The following is a 20456-nucleotide window of genomic DNA, read 5'->3' as shown; positions in this document are numbered from 1 at the left end:
TTCTTCTTTCATCAAAGTGCAAAGCGTTAAAACTGAACATCACCGAGATTAAGCAACTGAAACGTGTTCAAACGAGTCTTACAACAACTTTTAAATTCAATTTGTCGATTTAATTCAGTGAGAAACTTCAGTCACCTCTCTGTTTGTTTTCATGGAACATATTAAATGAAGCTGCTTCTAAAGTTTCCCTGAGCCGACATGTTTCCCACTCGTGTAGGTGACAAATAAGTGATTTCTCAGAAAAGAGTCAGATAAGGCAGCAGCTAAAAATACCTCAAACTGTCTGTGGAAAAAGTGACTCTGAGAGTGGGACGAGGTGTGACGATGCTATCTTAACTGCTTAAATCAACACACTTTGTTGCAAATAACAGCAAAGGATCAACTTAATCCTTGTTTAAATTTCAGTCTGAAATGAAGCTAATACATGAACTTATAGTTTAACTCAATAAGTAAACTTTATTTTATTTCCAACACATTATCAAAGTCAGTCAGTGAGAGTCTACAGGCAGGAGAGTTCATTTATAGAGCACTGTTCATACATAAAGCAATTCAAAGTTAAAAACAGCTTTAAATGAAATCTGACATCAAGCAAAAATAAGACAAAATATATTAAAATACAAGATCAGGTCAGATCAAAATAATGCAGCTGTTGTACGAGCCTGGAACCCTGTTACTGGGTCATACTTACAGTGGTGTAAGTGTTGATATATAAAGGAGTCTGGGACCCCAGAGAATTCTGGGAATTCTACAAACTAAGGAAAACTATAACTGACGAGTGATGCTTCAAAAGAAAGCAGGCTTAAGCCTGAGCATATACGGTGAACTCATCAGTTAAACTTTGCCTCTTATCAGTTCCCTGAACTTTCCCCTTAAAGGGTCCAGACCCTGAAATCTCTTTGATCCTAACTCATCAGTCATAATGTTCCTTAGTTTTAGTAGAATTCCCAGAATTCTTTCCTCTTGGGTCTCAGACCCTGGAGTCCCGGACTCCGACTGCTGCAATGTTCGATCTTCCCTTTTATTTTAAAATAGGTCAAATAGGAAATAGATTAAAGTGTAAGATCAATTAAAAAGTAATTAATTGTCAATTAAAGTAATGCATTACAGAGCAGGCGGTGTAAAACAGAATATTTTTGGCCTTGACTTTAAGGCGGGCGGTCAGAGTCGTTGCTCGTCTAACATCGTGCAGGATAAGCACGTTGACTTGACTTGGGAGATTATTCCAGGTCTGTGCGGCATGATAAAACTTCACCGTGTTTTGTTCTAACCCGTGGGACGGCCTCAGATGTCCTCAGGGTCCTGGATGGTTCATATGTCACGAGCGTATCTGAGATGTATTTGGGCGCTGAGCCACAGAGAGCCTTAAACACACGCAGAGAAACTTTGAAATGAATTCTCTGAGCAACAGGTAGCCAGTGTCAGGAAGTTAACACATTCTTTTATTGAGCATAAAATGAAGCATCAAATCAGTAACAAGCACAAACACACGGAGTTAATATTTATCATTCATGCTGCTTTTGTCTTTAATATAGTCATAAGAACATGCTTCGAACTGTTCCTCCTGTTCCTGTCACAAACAAAGATGTGGAAATGTAACCACGACACATTTTATTTACAGACGCGTGATGGTTGAATCCGATCAGCTCTCAGTTCGTCTGCTTTCCAGCTGAAGCCTGCAACAAACAGAGGACACAGTGTCTCTTTTGACTCTTTCCCTGACAAATTAAAGTGTACAGAACCATTTCTTAGTGCTTCAGAACACAAGCAACAAATAATAAAAACTATAAAAGCAGAAAGCGACACGTCATCAAGCAACAAAACAAGTGATGAAATATGTTGCTTTAAAAGAACAGTATCAGGAACACCTTCTACTATATTGTCTTTCAGTGTCACTTTTTACCCCAGCCTCCCCTTGTATGTTTTTTTGTATTAAAGATGGAGATGACGATAACGAACCTGAAGCTTCCACACCAGCAGCGTCACAAAGGCTCCGTAGAAGCAGCTCTTCACGATGAAAACAGTGTAGGAGAGTTTGGCGCTCACAGTGACCCTCAGGAATGTCTCTGCACAAAGTTCAGACGTTCAAATCAGCGACAGGATTCAAAGAGGAAACATCTGAACATGTCTGACAGTGATATCTGTTCTGTGATAATCATGAACATTTACCTCTTGACACGACCTTTCCTTCTCCTCCAGCAGTCAGGAGAATAAAGACAAGAATTAGACGAGGAAACACGATGATGATTTTCTAACAGGACAAAGCTTCAGATGAGATTATTCCTGAAGGTATTCTGAACTTACCTCCTTCTACACCTCTGATTGACTCTGATACAGGCAAATAATTTGTCCCGTTGTAGAAGTTGACGGTGCAGGTGAACTTATTCTCGGGTTCGTTCCAGTCTTTAGCAGAGACCCTCAGCCTGCTGCTGATGCTGTAAGACTTGCCTTCCGGCACGGCAGCGCTGTCTGTGGCCACACCTGAGGTTTTGTTCTCCCCGTTGATGGACCAGAACACGCTGACATGATCCGGGTAGAATCCAGAGGCCACACAAACAATGGTCTTCTTCTTCTTGTTCTGCTCTGCCTCTTGTCCACACTCCTTTGGTGAAGGTGGGAGAACTCTGACTGTTGGTATAACGGGATCACGATCTTTTTCTGCAGAGACACAGGACAGAAACCACTGAATTAAAACCTAAATCTTACATCTCAAAACCAGAAACTACACATGAACATCAGGCCGCGCACGGCTTTTTCATACGCAACATCAATTGCAAATTAAACATGATCATTACAGGTTGAGTCTGCAGAATGTAGCTCCCACTTTAATCTAAATCACGTCAAGTTATCAGGTCGATCTTACCCAGAACTGTCAGCCTGGTTCCATCTCCAAAATGAGGAGGGAAGCTGCTCGAGCACACCGCTAACTCGCGTGTAAAAAACTCACCACAGCGACTGATCAGAAGCAGCACGTTTTTGTTTGGAGCTTTTCACTAACTAAACACACACACAGTAAAAACACAGTCATGTCTCATTTACTGTCTTTTTTTACTTTACTTCTTAAATAAAGCAGGTAAAGAAATTCTGTTTCACTAGTCAGATAATGAGAATACTTTTAGTGCTGATGCCAGATTTCACAGCTTCAGCAGAATGACCCTGCTGATAGATTCATCTCAATGTTTTCATGGCCAAAATAACAAAGTGAATGACTGCATTCAGTAACACCCAGTAACCTCTGATCCTTCAGAAAACATCATCGGATTTCACTAAAGGAAGACCAGGTGTGTTAATGTTAAAATGGGTACCTTTGCACTCTTTGGCGTAGTTTTCAACTTCATTAGAGTGTAACACAGCCTGGTGAGATTTATCCTAGTATGTAGATTTGACATTTTCTTTGTAAGTTTAAACAACAAATCAGCACGACCATCTCTGAGCAAAACATTAAACTTATGAACGCAACCTTAATTTAGCAGATTAAGGTAAAAAATGAACACTTATGGCTGTGATTTTTATCATTCTCTTACCTAAAACTGTCAGCTTGGTGCCTTTTCCAAAGTAAGCAGGATCGTTGGTGTTCACACTGATACGAGGCTGCAGAAAAAGCTGCTCACCGTTTTAAACAGTGAAGCTGCACACTGTGTTGTGCTCTTATACTTAGAAAAAACATTTACATGTGCACTCAAACGTCCTGAAGAAGCACTTTTACACAGTGACATCTCTTCTGATCGATTTCAAACAGCTGATTTAGGTTCTATTTAAGAGCTGAAGTTAAAAACAAAACTCTGACTTTATATATCTCTTTAACTTTTGATGCATTTTGTTGCTTTATATTGAGTAAAGTTGACGTGTCTTACCTAAAACGGTCAGCTTGGTGCCTTTTCCAAAGTAAGCAGGATTGTTGTTGTTCACACTGATACGAGGCTGCAGAAAAAGCTGCTCACTGTGTTGAGCTCTTATTTTTAGTTCTGAATTAAACGTTTAGTGTGCACACACACACACTTTTACACAATTACATCTCTTCTGATGATGTCAAACAGCTGATTTAGGTTCATTTTCAGGGCAGAAAATAAAAAACAGAACCCTAACTTGATATAACTCTTAACTCTTGAACTGTTGGTTTGAGTAAATTTGACGTGTCTTACCTAAAACGGTCAGCTTGGTGCCTTTTCCAAAGTAAGCAGGCTCCAAGTTGTTCACACTGATACGAGGCAGCAGAAAAAGCTGCCGCTCAGAGAGCTGCTGACTGTCTCCGTCACTAAACTTCTGATTTCAGGTCCATTTAAGAGCGTGAGATTAAAGCAAACCCTCGGCTCTGTCCTGGCACACTTACACACTGGTTTGCTGTTAGATCCTGTCACACACTGTTTTAGTCTTTGTGATGGTCTTACCTAAAACGGTGAGTTTAGTTCCAGCTCCAAAGTAAGCCTCTCTCTGGTTACTCACAGTGTTTCACAGAGCTGATAAGAACCGGCTGTGAGAGTCACAATCTGGGCGTCGAGCCAAATGTTTTATTGCTGCTCAACTTTTACTGGAGAAGTCAGACGAGGCTGATTTAACAAGCTCAAACTTCTTTTCTCTATGAACGTCTTTCACACTTTAAATGTAGCACATTTTTATTATGACGATCAAATAAAATGCCTGATTAATAGATTCTATGATTGCACGTACTCTTATAAAAGAACTAAGAGGAGAATGAGGCTCAGCTAGAATAATTTTCTTACCTAAAACGGTGAGTTTAGTTCCAGCTCCAAAGATAGCCTCGGTGTAGGAGCACAGAGACTCTCGACTGTAACAAAAACTCTTCCTGCTGACATTTTGAACATCAGTCTGCCTTTCATTTGACTATTTCATGATTATTTAGACTCCAAACTTTAATGAAATCAAAAGGTTTTCTTACCTAAAACAGTTAACCTTGTTCCTCCTCCAAAGTGAGCTTCATAACCACCAGTCACAGTGAATTTGCTCAGAGCTCAAAACAGCCCAGACGCTGCCGTACATTTGCTTCTTTAGTTTCTAAATATGTCACACGTAACTCTAACTCAACCAACAGCTTCTGCACAGTGGCCTGTGTTTTACAGGCTCTATCTTATTTACTTATTGCAGTTTGTATGCACCACATTACTGTTTCTCTCTGTTAGGATCTTACACATTTAATTCTCACACAGGCGGATTCATGAGCAGAGAGTTTGAAGTTTTACTCACCGAGAACAGTCAGTTTAGTTCCCTGGCCGAAATAAGCTTCGTACTGACACAGTGTTGCAGCTTAAGAACAAAAAGCTCTGAGCAGACGAGTACGATGAGTTTGTCAAAGAACCCCCCAAACTGCAGACTTTATCTCAGAAGTTTTACACATGATTTGTTTCTTACCTAAAACTGTTAACTTTGTTCCTCCACCAAAGTGAGCCTCTGAAGCACCAGAGTCACAGTGAACTTCATCAGTGCTCAAAACAGCCCAACATGCTGCCTCTACTCTGCTTCTTTACATTTGGTTACCTTTAGTTGTTGTTTTAAAATGGTCTTTCTTTCCATCCAAACTTCTCTAACAGGAGATTAATTGAGTCTTTTTACTCACCGAGAACAGTCAGTTTAGTTCCCCGACCGAAGTAGGCTTCGTTATTGACACAGCGCTGAAGCTTACTGTCAAAAAGCTCTGAGTGAAACGGGAACTTTAAAGAACTCGCGCTCACTAAGTTTGTTAGATGAACATCACGTTTGTTAGATGAACATCACGTTTGTTAGATGAACATCACGTTTGTTAGATGAACATCACGTTTGTTAAATGACTTGTTCTGCAGACTTTAAATGTTTCTTACCTAAAACAGTTAACCTTGTTCCTCCACCAAAGTGAGCTTCATTTCCAGAAGTCACAGTGTGTTTGATCAGTGCTCAAAACAAGATGCTGTCCTCTTTACATTTGTTTGTCCGTCTTTAAGAGTTGTTCACTTTTATTCCAGACAATAGACCTGCTTTAACTGATTTGGTGTCTTTTTCTGAGACGAACTGATCTGATTAGATTTAAAGGTTTTACTCACCGAGAACAGTCAGTTTAGTTCCCTGGCCGAAATAAGCTTCGTTCTGACACAGTGTTCAAGCTTGAGAACAAAAAGCTGCGAGCAGAAGGCCCAAACTTGTCCTTCTTACTGCAGACTTTATCGTAGACTCTATATACATGATTTGTTTCTTACCTAAAACAGTTAACCTTGTTCCTCCTCCAAAGTGAGCTTCATTTCCATAAGTCACAGTGTGTTTGATCAGTGCTCAAAACAACATGCTGCTTTTATACCTGACATTCAGTTGCTTTTAAATGTCACTATTATTCGCCTTATTACTCTCTTATTACTGATATTATAATTAAAGAGACAGGTCTCCTTTTACTCCATTTACTTTGTTTCATGAGGAGAATCAATCTGATTAAATGTGAACGTTTTACTCACCGAGAACAGTCAGTTTAGTTCCTGGGCCGAAGTAAGCTTCGTAATTGGCACAGCGCTGAAGCTTACTGTCAAAAAGCTCTGAGCTGAACTCAAACTTTAAGGAGCCGAGAACATTTTCATTCTACAAATCTTCTTACATTTGTCCTGTTTTAAACATTATGGACTCACCTAAAACAGTCAGTTTGGTTCCTTTACCAAAGTACGCTTCGTTGGCGTTGTCACAGTGCAGAAACACTGAGCATCAAACTCTTGTTTGTTTCTCTTCCACAGTTAACTCTGAGAAGGTTTTACTCACAGTTTTATGATACTTCAAGTTTGAATCTTTGCGACATCTGTGAAATACAGTAAAAAACTGAAGTATTTACCTAAAACAGTCAGTTTGGTTCCTTGGCCAAAGTATGCTTCAGCATTGTCACAGTGCAGAAACACTGAGCGTCAAACTCTGGTGTCTTTCTCCACCAGATTTCACTTAGTACGTGTTTCCAAGTATTTCTGTCTCTCTTCAGACTCCAAAGCAAAGTTGAATCTGTCTAAATACAGTAAAAAACGGAATATTTACCTAAAACCGTCAGTCTGGTTCCTTGGCCAAAGTAAGCAGGCTCAGTATTGCTCACAGTGTCTCTGTTCAGCTCAATATTTCACATTTTTCACAGCAGCTGTTTTTTCTTTCACATTCACACTCATGTTTTCGTTGTTGCAGGTGAGTTGAAATGAACTAAAGTCACAAAAGCTGAAACTTACCCAGAACTGTGAGTTTTGTTCCCTTTCCAAAGTAAGCTTCAGCTCCAGTGTCACACTGAAAGTCTCCTCTACCAAAAAGTCTCAAAACTTTCCACAATCAGCACGATGAGCCTCAGAGTGATGATCCAGAGGATGAAGAAGGTTTAAACACGCAGCAGCAGCTTCATGAGGTTTAAATGTGTTCGCTTTGTCGAGATGAGACAAGAAGCTTCCGAACACTGAACTTGTGATTTAAAAGTCTTTTTAAAAAGATTTTTCCTGCAGATTTTCTGCTCATAAATAAACTGTTGAATGCTGAGGCCTCCTGTCGTCCTGCACAGCTTCATATTTCAGCTTTTTCTGCCCTCCTGACAGCATGTAGCCGTCTGCACACTGTGTGTTAATGGTAGGAGGTTTTTGTACGGCGGCTCTATGGGATTGTATCACCGTGGCCCCCTGTCCCCACGGTGAAAAAGCATCACACAAAAACCTAATGCGCGTTTGTGTCTCTGCGCTCTGCCTCCCCCACCCCGCTCCTCCATATCTCAGCCTCCATCTCTCTGAGCCGGAGAGCAGCTGTGCAGCTCTGTGCTGCGACCTGACTGCTGCTATTTCTGTGACAGCTAAGAAAAGAACAAGAGGAAACTGCTCTTTGTTTGTCAGAGGGAGTGACACCTCTGCTGGTCACACCTCTTCATCCAGTCAGCAGTGAAGATGAGTCGTATATAAAGAGAAACATTCACTACTTCATATCTCAAAATGTGAAAACTGTCGCTTGAACCAACAGATAGTTATGACCTGACCCTGAAATATCTCTCAAATCCACAATGTTGGATTTCTGAAGATAAATCTTTCCTGTTTTTCCAGAATATAGATGTTATTATGTCCTTTCTTCTCATGATGGTCCACGCTTTTGGAAATGTACACATTTAAGAGGCAAAGTCGTTGTTGTTCAGTGGCTACTGGTCGTGTAAGTTGTTGTTCTGCTGCACAAGATATAATATAAATATGATAATACATTTATAATGATACAGTTAGTGGCATAACAAGTTCTGTTAGTTTTATGTTAATATGTTTATGTTTATGTTTGAAAGGAGGAGCAATGCACATTATAAACATAAGAAATCATGTCAATTTGCAGATTTACCAACACAGGCTGATTTTCTCAACTATAAAAAAGTTAAAAGAAAACATACTAAGCACATAAACATAGGAAAGCACACAAACAACATGATCATAAACATATAAACACAAACAAAATCAAACAGACTTGAAAAAGACCAACGCAGAAACACAACAAAGTATGACAACAATCATTTTTAGATCATTCATCCAGTGTTAGCCTCGTGCTAGCTAGTTGAGGATGCGTTTCATCCATTATGAAGTCATGGTGGGTGATGGAACATATTTTAATACCAAAGAAATTATTGCATCACCAGATTTAATTTTCCATATTTTAAAGGGGAGTTTTATCAAATGTTATAAGTACAAAATCAGAACATAAAAACTGATAGAAATAAAAATCTGCGTTTGACATTTCAGAATAAGATTCAGTTTTTTGTGTCTTCCATCAGCACCTTTCTGAATGAGTCTCTATGAAAGTGTTCAATGGTTTCTTCATCAAACAGGACCTGATCTAAGTCAAGCGTTGCACATTCAGCTTAAATGTTTATGCACGTGGCGTTGGTCCGTTCTGTCCATACATTTTTTAAGATTTGAACAACATATTGTTTCATCTGTATTTTATTGATTAGTATTATTAAACTATAAAAGTGGCTGTGGTGATATATTCCCATTTATGATACTTAATGCAAGTTGCTGCATCCTTCAGCTCATTTAAACACTGAGGTGATTTGACTGGACGTGCTCTGCACTGACCTTTCTTTGAACCCCACACCTTGTTTTGTAATCCCACATGATCCCTGTAGAGGTCAGTGTATGTTAACCTCTTAAACATGATAACTTCATACTCTCAGACTGCAAACAGAATTTAAAAATACAGGTAAGTTAGTCACAGATGAGACGCTGCAATAAAGGACAGTAATGTTATATTGGAGTATTAAACTAACCCGTTAACACCTGCTGTCTTATCTGAACAAGCAGCCTTGTGGTTTTGTAGGAACAGCGCTGAACTGTGCAGAGGCAGCACGTCTTGTTCCTTTTCATCAGAGGACTTTATTGTGCTGCTTCACAAGTTTGTGTTTACTTATTTTATTGTGATTGTAAAAAGGAGCTTTCATGAGCCTCACATCTTCAGCAGAGGTAACTGTTACTAGATGCATTCCCTCGCTGTTGTTTCACAGTTCAGAAATGGCCATTTAATGCAACTTAACACAGCCTTCCTAAACTGTGACAATAAAATAAACAAAAAAGCATATAAACTAATACATCTTCAGTATTTTATTTTATTATAATGTACACTGAAAATACAATGTATCTCCATCAGGGTTCAAATATGAATATCAGTATGCGATGCCCTTATCAAAACGTTTTAAAACAATCAGATCACAATTTATAATTAATAACTTTCAAGAGTCTTTAAACCTCTAGAGCACAATATTTAAGATTTATTACTTGAGAGGGAGTGCTGCTGTACTGAATATCAGCACGGCTGTGATTATCCTCGGCAAAAGGTGTGCTGATATTCAGTACAACAGCACGCCCTCGAGTGTCGTATTGCTTTTATAACGTCATATTTATATGTATTTATATATATACATATTTAACAACACATATGGCTCTGACTACATGACTAGCTTAAGAACTTAGTAGATAGATATAGATATACAAATTATTCTCATTGCAAATGAAATGCACAATTAAATTATGTTTGGCAGCAATCAACTCCATAACAGCATAAAAAAAGTGTGTGTGCATCCACACACATTCATATGCATAGTTATATAACATATAAAACTAGCTATAATTAGACCGTGACTTGCATTTCATGCACTCTTGTTACTTCGTATGTTGTTCATGTATTTTATTCATTTGTTCCCATTTAAATAATTTAGATAACATTCTGTTAATAGTTGCTTTGGTGGCCTGTTTGATTCTGGTGTAACAGCTTGATCAATCTAGACAAAGACCATTAACTGTAATGTTTATTAACAGATTTCAAAAGTCCTGAAGTGGAACTGTTCTAAAAGGTGTCTTTATTGTTCCACTGCTGCCAGTTAACCAAACGAGCCACAGCTCCTTCCTGCCTGTGCTCCATCTGTTGTTATTTGTGTGACTGTCTGCTCTGTGTGCATCACTGTGACTGGCAGCGCAGTAGTAGGTGCTGCTGTCATTCAGGATCAGCTCGCTTATCTGAAGAGTGAAGTTGTTCTTGGATGTATCGATAGACGTCTTGAATCGCCCCACAGTTTGGTCGTACTCTTTGGTGAGGAACTCCACAGCAGCTCCGTGCTGGTTTTGTCAGTACCAGAGCATGGTGTAGCTGCTCATGCTGAACCCTGAACCCATGCTGCATTCAAGATCTACCGTGTCTCCTGGGTGTGAAGTTTGACCCTCTGGCTGAAGAACGACAACAGTGAGACCTGCAGGACAGAGAGGATGAGTTTTTTATTGTCTCCTCTGAATTTACAATTCACAAATATTTCATTTAACAGTAAATGTGATGGGAACTGGACCATTCAGGGAACCCATTTAGAGTTAATACATAAAACCAACCTGAGTGTGAAAGCAGAGACAGATAAATGATGATAATAAACATGTTATCCATGAGCTCCTTCCAGCTGAATGAAGCAAATCAATCAAACTGTTCAGCACTAACAAACCATGAGGTCACATGACGAAGTAATTGTGATGCAAGACGGACTGTAAATCCTATTGGCTGATTGTGAAATGAGACTTTGGAGGAGATGAAAGACCAAATTAAACAGCAAACGTAAAATGTTTTTTGGTATTATTCGCATTATTTATAGAAAAATCATGTTTATTAAACCGAAGCTGCTTAAACAGTGAATCCATTTGTCGATCGACAGATGGAAAAAGTATTTTCAGTAATAGTAATAGGGAGTGAAAGCTGACTAACACCTGTTGAGTGATGAGCGTTTGTGAAACGTGATTGGTCGCCACTTATTGAGGCGGTTCCTTTAAATTGACAAAGCTCCGCCCACTCTGTAACGTTTCTGATCTGCTGAGATTTTAACGTCCAAGGCAGGGCAGCTTAAGGAATAATTAGGTGTGTTCAACTTCTATAAACATGGCCTTACACACATTTCTCTATATTTTAGAAACCAACAGTTCAGTGATGTCGCCTCAAGTTGTAGTGTGGGAGAAGACCGGTTTACCGCGCGCGCTTGTCTGCTGCGGACTCCAACGGTCGGCTGTTTGTCACATCAACGGTTCTCCAACGGTTGGAAACTCGAACTGGAGTTTCCAGATCCTCTGTATCAGATGTGGACTCTTACTGAAGACTTAACTCCTCTCTAAAATGCCCACAAGTTTAACAAGGTAAGCTACTATTTCTTGTGCTAACATATGTAGCATGACTTGGTGTTTTTTGGAGTTTTTCTGACATTTTTATTTGACAAATGCTTTGACAAGTTTTGCTTGACGTTGCACAGATAGTTTCCGACGTTGTACTTTTATTATTCACACATTTATCAGGTGTTTTCTGTTCTATTTAATTACATAATGGTTTTCTGACAGGCTTCCTGAGCTAGGTGTTTTTGTGCTTTGCTAAGCTAACATTTGGCTAAGCTAACGGCGGTGGGGCCCTATGCAGGATTGCCAGCTCTGTGTGACAACCAGCCCAACGGCCAATAAAACCAGCCCAAAAACCAGCCCAACACTAGAGCTCAAAATGTACCACTGTCAAACCATATACACTGCTTTTAAAGTCTAACAGCATTGCTATCATTGCCAAATAAATAAAATACACAGATTAATTAAATTTAGATGGTCATAGGGGTGGGTGAGAGGAGGATGCTATCAAAACTGGCATCCATCATAGACAACTCCTGTCACCCCCTGCGATCTCGGTTAAACAGCACCGACAAAAAGCTTGTGTATTATCTCCAGCCACACGTCCTATTCATTCTTTGATTCCGTTTTCACATTACCAGTCCCTTGTGTATTTCCTGTATTTTTCCCACTTACCAGGCGTCATGTTTCTCCCCAGCCGGAGTTGCTAGCTTGAATTGTCCGGCGTGTTAACGGATTCCGCTGCAGGTGTCACTGCTGATAATAGCTGGTTAGGTGACAGCACAGTGCACCGAACGGATACGGACTGTGTGCAGTTTAAGTTCGCTAACTGTGTGGCAAAGTAGAGTGTGTGGGTTTGTTATGTGGGCATGCATGTCCCATGTCCATTGTGTGTAGTGCTGAATGAACTGTCCGTTTGGTAGGATTTGGGTATAAATCAATTATTTAATCTAAAGTAATACCAAAAATTAAGGATTGCTATTTATAGATAGCCTAGAATTCATGTAATTTGCATGCAAAACAGGTCTACCCAACCAGCGGACAAAAATTGCCACCCGAGGCAACACTTAAAAAGTAGCCAAATTCAGCGGGAAAACCGCGGACCTGGCAACCCTGTCCCCATGCCAACGGTTGAGCTCTGTTTTATATCTATACATTTTATTGAACAATTGTAAAACAAACAGAACAGACCATTGCTCATAACGTGTAAACAAGTTATACATCTTCAAATTTAAGTTAAATAGATAATGAAAGGACAATCAAAATTCCGAATTGGGACAAATAAGTTATAAAATATATAAGGGAAAAAACTAAAACAAACAAAATGCTACCGTGCTGGACACGTCAACGGATGAGCTCTTCTGTCTTGTGGTTTATGTTTTGGCGTCATTGAATGTGAATTGGCTGAACATATTCTTGGTTTAGTTTGAATGCTGCTGTTTTGGTGAATGTTTTGCTGAAATATAAACTCACTTGAAAGTGTTTTGGAGGAATTGATTCAACTTGATGGCTGATGTGGTAGGTGTAGTTTGTGTTGTTGAATTGTGATCCATTATTCTGAAAGGTGACACTTTAGCAGTTTATTTTAATATTAAATAATCTCATTGTTCCATACAGTATATTAAGGTTGTAGCTAGTTAATGCTCTACGATACGTATAAAATAGCCCTTTTAAGCTTCAGCAGGCTGTATATACTGTGCAAATACGTACAGTACATAAAGCACTATCTGTATAGAGATTATCTTAGTACCTGAACCAACCCTGATTGTAACTTAAAGACTTGTTTGCTTATATTTAGGGATGCACTATATTGGACTTTTTGCTGATACCAATATGCCGATATTTTCCAACCCTTTTTACCAATTTCAATATCGATATATTAGGAACATACAGTATTTTTTAATTGCAGAGAACATCGAGTGTAGTGGTATTCATATCATGCCTACTATTTTTTTAGTGGCCCACTGGCAGTTTTGAAATGGGCAATTACGTTTGCAGTGTTGAATGAATGAGATGTGGCCCCTCCTTGCATGACCGATGCTGAGCACAACCTCGCTGCCCATTTTGGAAACTAAAAAACTGCCACACCGCAGACATCTTACACCCTTCTTCACGCTTGATGGAAGAGGCGTTGTGCATGCAGTGCGAGTTAATGTCGTAACATTACGTCAAGCTTTTTAGAGAATCATCGAGCATTTAGGCATAATTAAAGCATTGTTTTTGTTTTTTAAAATATCGGCATAGACATTGGCAGATATATCATTTTCCTGTCATTTTCAAGCCATAATCTGCAGATACCGATAAAGTGCAGATAATATCCTAGATCCTTACTAATATGATAGCTGTAGTTTGTGTTGTTGAATTGTGATCCATTACTCTGAAAGGTAACACTGTAGCAGTTTATTTTAATACTAAATAATCCCAATGTTCCATACAGTTTATTAAGGTTGTAGCTTGTTAGATGCACTACAATATGTATAAAATAGCCTTTTTTAGCTTCAGCAGGCTGTAGGCCTAAATACTGTACAAATATTTACAATACAGTACATGAAACCCTTTCTATATATAGATTAACTTAGTACCTGAACCAACCCTGATTGTAAATTATATATTGACAATTGATTGATAATCAGACTTGTAGTTTTGAGTAGTAGTAGTTTTGTCAAGCTTTATGTCTGTATTTCACCATGTTTGCCCTCTGTGTGTATATTTAGCCAGTGACTGTATTGAGACAAGCCCTGCAGCTTTTCTCTCTGCATCATTAACTTGAACATAACAGAAAAGAGAGGTGAGGGTTATTAGTGAGGGGGTGTCATTAAACCACATCACTGTGTCACTGGCAGCGCAGAAATAAACAGCTGAGTCTGATGGAGTCACATTCTTTATAATCAGAGCTCCTTTTCCGACCTCTTGTCGTGTCATCTCAAACCGATTTTCAAACTCCTTCTCATAGTTGGGATTACTCCTAAAGTAGTTGTATCCAATTAACTTCATAAGGCCGCTTTCTGTTTGCTGGTACCAGAGCATCACTTTAAGATTTGTATCATCGTGACTGCATTCAATTTCTACCCTGGTCTTTTCATCTACTATCTTTGGATGAGACGGTTCAAACGTCACACTTGTAGCTCGATCTGTTGGGAAAAACACAGATTAGAAAAACATTGATTCATATTCATATAATGGCTGTAAAAAATGAAAAACAAAGTTTAAGTTGCTGGTTTTTAAGTTAATTTCATTACATGGAAGCAGGATAAGAAGAAATGCGATCACAGCTGTAGACATCCTCGACGCCTTTTAACCTGCAAGTGTCTCTTAACAGGAAACAGGAGAGGGTTTTGAGTGAGGGAGTGTCATTAAACCACATCACTGTGTTACTAGCAGCGCAGAAATAAACACCTGAGTGTGATGGGTGTGCTTTCCTTATAATCAGAGCTCCTTTATTTGGTCCTTCTCTTGTGAGTTTGAATTGATCTTCAAACTGACCCTCATAGCTTGGCTTAACGTTATCATATCCGTACGTGATGAGGGTCATGGCCTGGCTGTTCTTTTGCTGTTGATACCAGAGCATTAGTGCAAGGGTATTATCATCATGGCTGCAGTTAATCTGGACCTCAGTATTCTCCATCACTATCTGTGGAGGAGACTGCTCAAATGTAACCGCGTTCACCCGACCTGTGGAGAGAGCAGATTTTAGTTAAACTGTCATTGAAGGCAGAGAGACAACACAGCATTTAAATGATCTTATTTGTGAGCATTTAAATCATATCTAATGTGATCTGTAGGTGAATTCTGAGATCTTACTTGAAAACCAGATGAGGAGAAAACCAAATGTGTTCATAAGTGAAGACATTGTCGAGCAGTGATGTGAGAAACGTTTTGCTCTGATGAAAGGCTCAGTGTACAGAGGGAGGTGTCTGTGTGGTTTAATTCATCACCACTCTCTCCTGATGAAAGCTTCATGCATGTGCTGTGCCTCCACCTGTTGGCTGAATGTATTCAGGACAGTAATCAGTACGTCTGTAGGTGGACGCTTGTCAGTGAAACACAAACATGGGTTCTTTTTAAGAGTCTTTTTTTTTTTTTTTTTCCTAAGACAACAGTTAATCTCTTATTCTAGTCGTTTTCTTTAAAGCCACCAGACTCCATTGACAAAAACAGTCATTTAGCATTGCAGAAAACGGGAGTTGCTGGTCTACAGCTGCCTCGATCAGTTACATTTTTAGTATCATTTTGCAGTACACAAATATTGAGTAGGATCCAAACTGCCCCTTTGAAAACACCAAGGTCACACAACAACACAAACAAACAAGTCGATCGTGGCAGCAGGGGACCAGCAAGGTCTTTTTTTGTGAGGTGAAATAAATGTTTATGTTGAGTGAGTTTGGTGGCTTTAAAGAGAGAAATGTCACGACTGCTTCTGTTTTCAGAAAGCATCTTATTCTTTAACAAAAAGTTCTATCTCTGTAAGGATCCTTTCTGTAATGTTGTCAGACAATCACAAAAACAAGTGGACATACTATAATCAGGCATGTTTGTAGGGATTACGTTTTAGCCATTACAACCTGTGTGGCCGCTGCTGGCAGAAACAATGAAGCAATTAAAAACCTTAGTGTGCCTATTGGTCATTTAGACCCCCAAATATGTAAAAAAGGACGGCCCAGGTCTATAAAACAGAATGACCGTGTAACATCAGAAACATAATGTCTCTGGTGTTATCTCCTCCACCATATGCTTTGCTTCCTTCCTTCATTCAACTGTTATTAATGTGAGTCAGCTGTCAGAACAATAAAGAGCCTCCCCGCTGTATGTTTTTGTCACAGACCTGAGGTCTGCCACAGCACTGTGTAGACTAGCAGCACACAGATAAACAGCCTCATCTTTCTCCTGAACGCTCTGTATCATCAGAGACCACTGCTTCTTCTGATCCTTCGATCTCTCTGCTTTGTAACCTGAGTTGAATCCCTCTTCAAAAGATGGAGTGCCAACTACTATAGACACCATTAACTCAAAACCTTTTCCTCTGAGCTGTCTGTACCAGTACAAATATTCATAATCCGTGTTATTCTGGTAGCACTGCATTTCTGCCGAACCACTGGGATGACTGGAGATGTAGCGGGGCCACTGAGTGATCAGCACAGACTGAGACGCAGCTGAAACACAGGAAACAAAACAGAAAAGCTTCAGTAGTTCACTTCTGAGCTACAAGTAACAGCAAAAGATTTTTCATCCAGAATATAGTGGGACAAAACAAACAAGAGCATGTTGCTGTTTTTATTTTCATAGATAAAATAAGTTTACCTGCAGCCCAAAGCAGACAGAACGTCGAGGTGACGCCCAGGATCATTTTAGTATTGGAAGAGCAAATGAAATGAGTGAACATACAGTGAGCCAGCACTTGAGATCTGTGGGGAGGAAATGACATCAGAGTTAATGTTGAATAGGGAGGGGTGGTGCCTGTGTCCTGTGTTGCCTCTCGTCACCTCCCATTAGGTTGTTATTTCTTGGATAAACTGGCAAAACTTAACCTAAAAAAGTTTATTAACCTAATCTTTGCCTTAACCTGAAGAATGAACCTACAGGAGAACTCACATCTATTTTTTCTCAATCAAAACAGTGACCGATTTGTTTAGACCTAAGCCTCTATAAAGGACCTAGACGTCGCCTCGTGCTTTAAAAGTGAAGCCAGATCTGAAGTGCCTTAAACCTGCATCCTTTCTAATGACCAGACAAACAAGTCGATCGTGGCAGCAGGGGACCAGCAAGGTCTTTTTTTGTGAGGTGAAATAAATGTTTTTGTTGAGTGAGTTTGGTGGCTTTAAAGAGAGAAATGTCACGACTGTTTCTGTTTTCAGAAAGCATCTTACTCTTTAACAAAAAGTTCTATCTCTGTAAGGATCCTTTCTGTAATGTTGTCAGACAATCACAAAAACAAGTGGACATACTATAATCAGGCATGTTTGTAGGCATTATGTTTTAGCCATTACAACCTGTGTGGCCGCTGCTGGCAGAAACAATGAAGCAATTAAAAACCTTAGTGTGCCTATTGGTCATTTAGACCCCCAAATATGTAAAAAAGGACGGCCCAGGTCTATAAAACAGAATGACCGTGTAACATCAGAAACATAATGTCTCTGGTGTTATCTCCTCCACCATATGCTTTGCTTCCTTCCTTCATTCAACTGTTATTAATGTGAGTCAGCTGTCAGAACAATAAAGAGCCTCCCCGCTGTATGTTTTTGTCACAGACCTGAGGTCTGCCACAGCACTGTGTAGACTAGCAGCACACAGATAAACAGCCTCATCTTTCTCCTGAACGCTCTGTATCGTCAGAGACCACTGCTTCTTCTGATCCTTCGATCTCTCTGCTTTGTAACCTGATTTGAATCCCTCTTCAAAAGATGGAGTGCCTACTGCTATAGACACCATTAACTCAAAACCTTTTCCTCTGAGCTGTCTGTACCAGTACAAATAGTTGTAATCCGTGTTATTCTGGTAGCACTGCATTTCTGCTGAACCACTGGGATGACTGGAGATGTAGCGGGGCCACTGAGTGATCAGCACAGACTGAGACGCAGCTGAAACACAGGAAACAAAACAGAAAAGCTTCAATAGTTCACTTCTGAGCTACAAGTAACAGCAAAAGATTTTTCATCCAGAATATAGTGGGACAAAACAAACGAGCATGTTGCTGTTTTTATTTTCATAGATAAAATAAGTTTACCTGCAGCCCAAAGCAGACAGAACGTCAAGGTGACGCCCAGGATCATTTTAGTATTGGAAGAGCAAATGAAATGAGTGAACATACAGTGAGCCAGCACTTGAGATCTGTGGGGAGGAAGTGACATCAGAGTTAATGTTGAATAGGGAGGGGTGGTGCCTGTGTCCTGTGTTGCCTCTCGTCACCTCCCATTAGGTTGTTATTTCTTGGATAAACTGGCAAAACTTAACCTAAAAAAGTTTATTAACCTAATCTTTGCCTTAACCTGAAGAATGAACCTACAGGAGAACTCACATCTATTTTTTCTCAATCAAAACAGTGACTGATTTGTTTAGACCTAAGCCTCTATAAAGGACCTAGACGTCGCCTCGTGCTTTAAAAGTGAAGCCAGATCTGAAGTGCCTTAAACCTGCATCCTTTCTAATGACCAGACAAACAAGTCGATCGTGGCAGCAGGGGACCAGCAAGGTCTTTTTTTGTGAGGTGAAATAAATGTTTATGTTGAGTGAGTTTGGTGGCTTTAAAGAGAGAAATGTCACGACTGCTTCTGTTTTCAGAAAGCATCTTACTCTTTAACAAAAAGTTCTATCTCTGTAAGGATCCTTTCTGTAATGTTGTCAGACAATCACAAAAACAAGTGGACATACTATAATCAGGCATGTTTGTAGGCATTACGTTTTAGCCATTACAACCTGTGTCGCCGCTGCTGGCAGAAACAATGAAGCAATTAAAAACCTTAGTGTGCCTATTGGTCATTTAGACCCCCAAATATGTAAAAAAGGACGGCCCAGGTCTATAAAACAGAATGACCGTGTAACATCAGAAACATAATGTCTCTGGTGTTATCTCCTCCACCATATGCTTTGCTTCCTTCCTTCATTCAACTGTTATTAATGTGAGTCAGCTGTCAGAACAATAAAGAGCCTCCCCGCTGTATGTTTTTGTCACAGACCTGAGGTCTGCCACAGCACTGTGTAGACTAGCAGCACACAGATAAACAGCCTCATCTTTCTCCTGAACGCTCTGTATCGTCAGAGACCACTGCTTCTTCTGATCCTTCGATCTCTCTGCTTTGTAACCTGAGTTGAATCCCTCTTCAAAAGATGGAGTGCCTACTGCTATATACACCATTAACTCAAAACCTTTTCCTCTGAGCTGTCTGTACCAGTACAAATATTCATAATCCGTGTTATTCTGGTAGCACTGCATTTGTGCCGAACCACTGGGATGACTGGAGATGTAGCGGGGCCACTGAGTGATCAGCACAGACTGAGACGCAGCTGAAACACAGGAAACAAAACAGAAAAGCTTCAATAGTTCACTTCTGAGCTACAAGTAACAGCAAAAGATTTTTCATCCAGAATATAGTGGGACAAAACAAACAAGAGCATGTTGCTGTTTTTATTTTCATAGATAAAATAAGTTTACCTGCAGCCCAAAGCAGACAGAACGTCAAGGTGACGGCCAGGATCATTTTAGTATTGGAAGAGCAAATGAAATGAGTGAACATACAGTGAGCCAGCACTTGAGATCTGTGGGGAGGAAATGACATCAGAGTTAATGTTGAATAGGGAGGGGTCGTGCCTGTGTCCTGTGTTGCCTCTCGTCACCTCCCATTAGGTTGTTATTTCTTGGATAAACTGGCAAAACTTAACCTAAAAAAGTTTATTAACCTAATCTTTGCCTTAACCTGAAGAATGAACCTACAGGAGAACTCACATCTATTTTTTCTCAATCAAAACAGTGACTGATTTGTTTAGACCTAAGCCTCTATAAAGGACCTAGACGTCGCCTCGTGCTTTAAAAGTGAAGGCAGATCTGAAGTGCCTTAAACCTGCATCCTTTCTAATGACCAGCAGGGGGCAACTGCGCTGGTTTCCAAAAGAAGTCTGATTGTATGGAAGCAGATAAAAAATGAACTTAGTCTTCAGTTGATTTATCACCTCAGTTAAGAGGTTTATAGTCTCAATAACTAGTTGCAGGTCTTCCTCAATACATCATTTCGTAGACAATGGTCTCATTTAGAGTAAAATCGACTGTAGAGCAGGTGTGCTTTTGGGCGTGGCTACCTGTCATTGACCATCATCATTAGTTTAGTTTTTTGTCTCATGCAGTACTTTTATACTTTTGTTTGTCATCTCACAGCGGGATAA

The 20456-nt window shown here is 39.7% G+C and overlaps 1 protein-coding gene across 1 annotated transcript; it reads right to left on the bottom strand.

The window, feature by feature from the left end:
• Nucleotides 1-1411: 1411 nt before the first annotated feature.
• LOC138591704 (M1-specific T cell receptor beta chain-like) lies at nucleotides 1412-19777 on the bottom strand. Its single transcript, XM_069662375.1, has 7 exons — nucleotides 19732-19777; nucleotides 19275-19583; nucleotides 6600-6650; nucleotides 2302-2655; nucleotides 2167-2190; nucleotides 1957-2063; nucleotides 1412-1673 (listed from the first exon to the last, which is right to left on the bottom strand). Exons 1-7 carry the CDS (start codon nucleotides 19775-19777, stop codon nucleotides 1647-1649), a joined length of 918 nt encoding a protein of 305 aa, XP_069518476.1. The 3' UTR covers nucleotides 1412-1646.
• Between the last annotated feature and the right edge of the window lie 679 nt (nucleotides 19778-20456).

Source organism: Semicossyphus pulcher, unplaced genomic scaffold (assembly GCF_022749685.1).
Source record: "Semicossyphus pulcher isolate SPU_LCO1_2020_fin unplaced genomic scaffold, fSemPul1.0.p SCAF_14, whole genome shotgun sequence".
NCBI lineage: Eukaryota > Metazoa > Chordata > Actinopteri > Labriformes > Labridae > Semicossyphus > Semicossyphus pulcher.
The sequence above is the reverse complement of the archived record's forward strand: the minus strand, read 5'-3'. Positions and strand labels throughout refer to the sequence as shown.

Bases quoted from the DNA above. Each gene is read 5' to 3' on its own strand.
- LOC138591704 (XM_069662375.1), bottom strand. From the start codon at position 19,777: ATGATCCTGGCCGTCACCTTGACGTTCTGTCTGCTTTGGGCTGCAG. The intron at 2,656-6,599 runs GTGAGTCCATAA...GTGTCTCTGCAG, and splicing joins AACCAAACTGACTGTTTTAG to AAAAAGATCGTGATCCCGTT. The intron at 1,674-1,956 runs GTTCGTTATCGT...TGTTTGTTGCAG, and splicing joins TGCTGGTGTGGAAGCTTCAG to GCTTCAGCTGGAAAGCAGAC.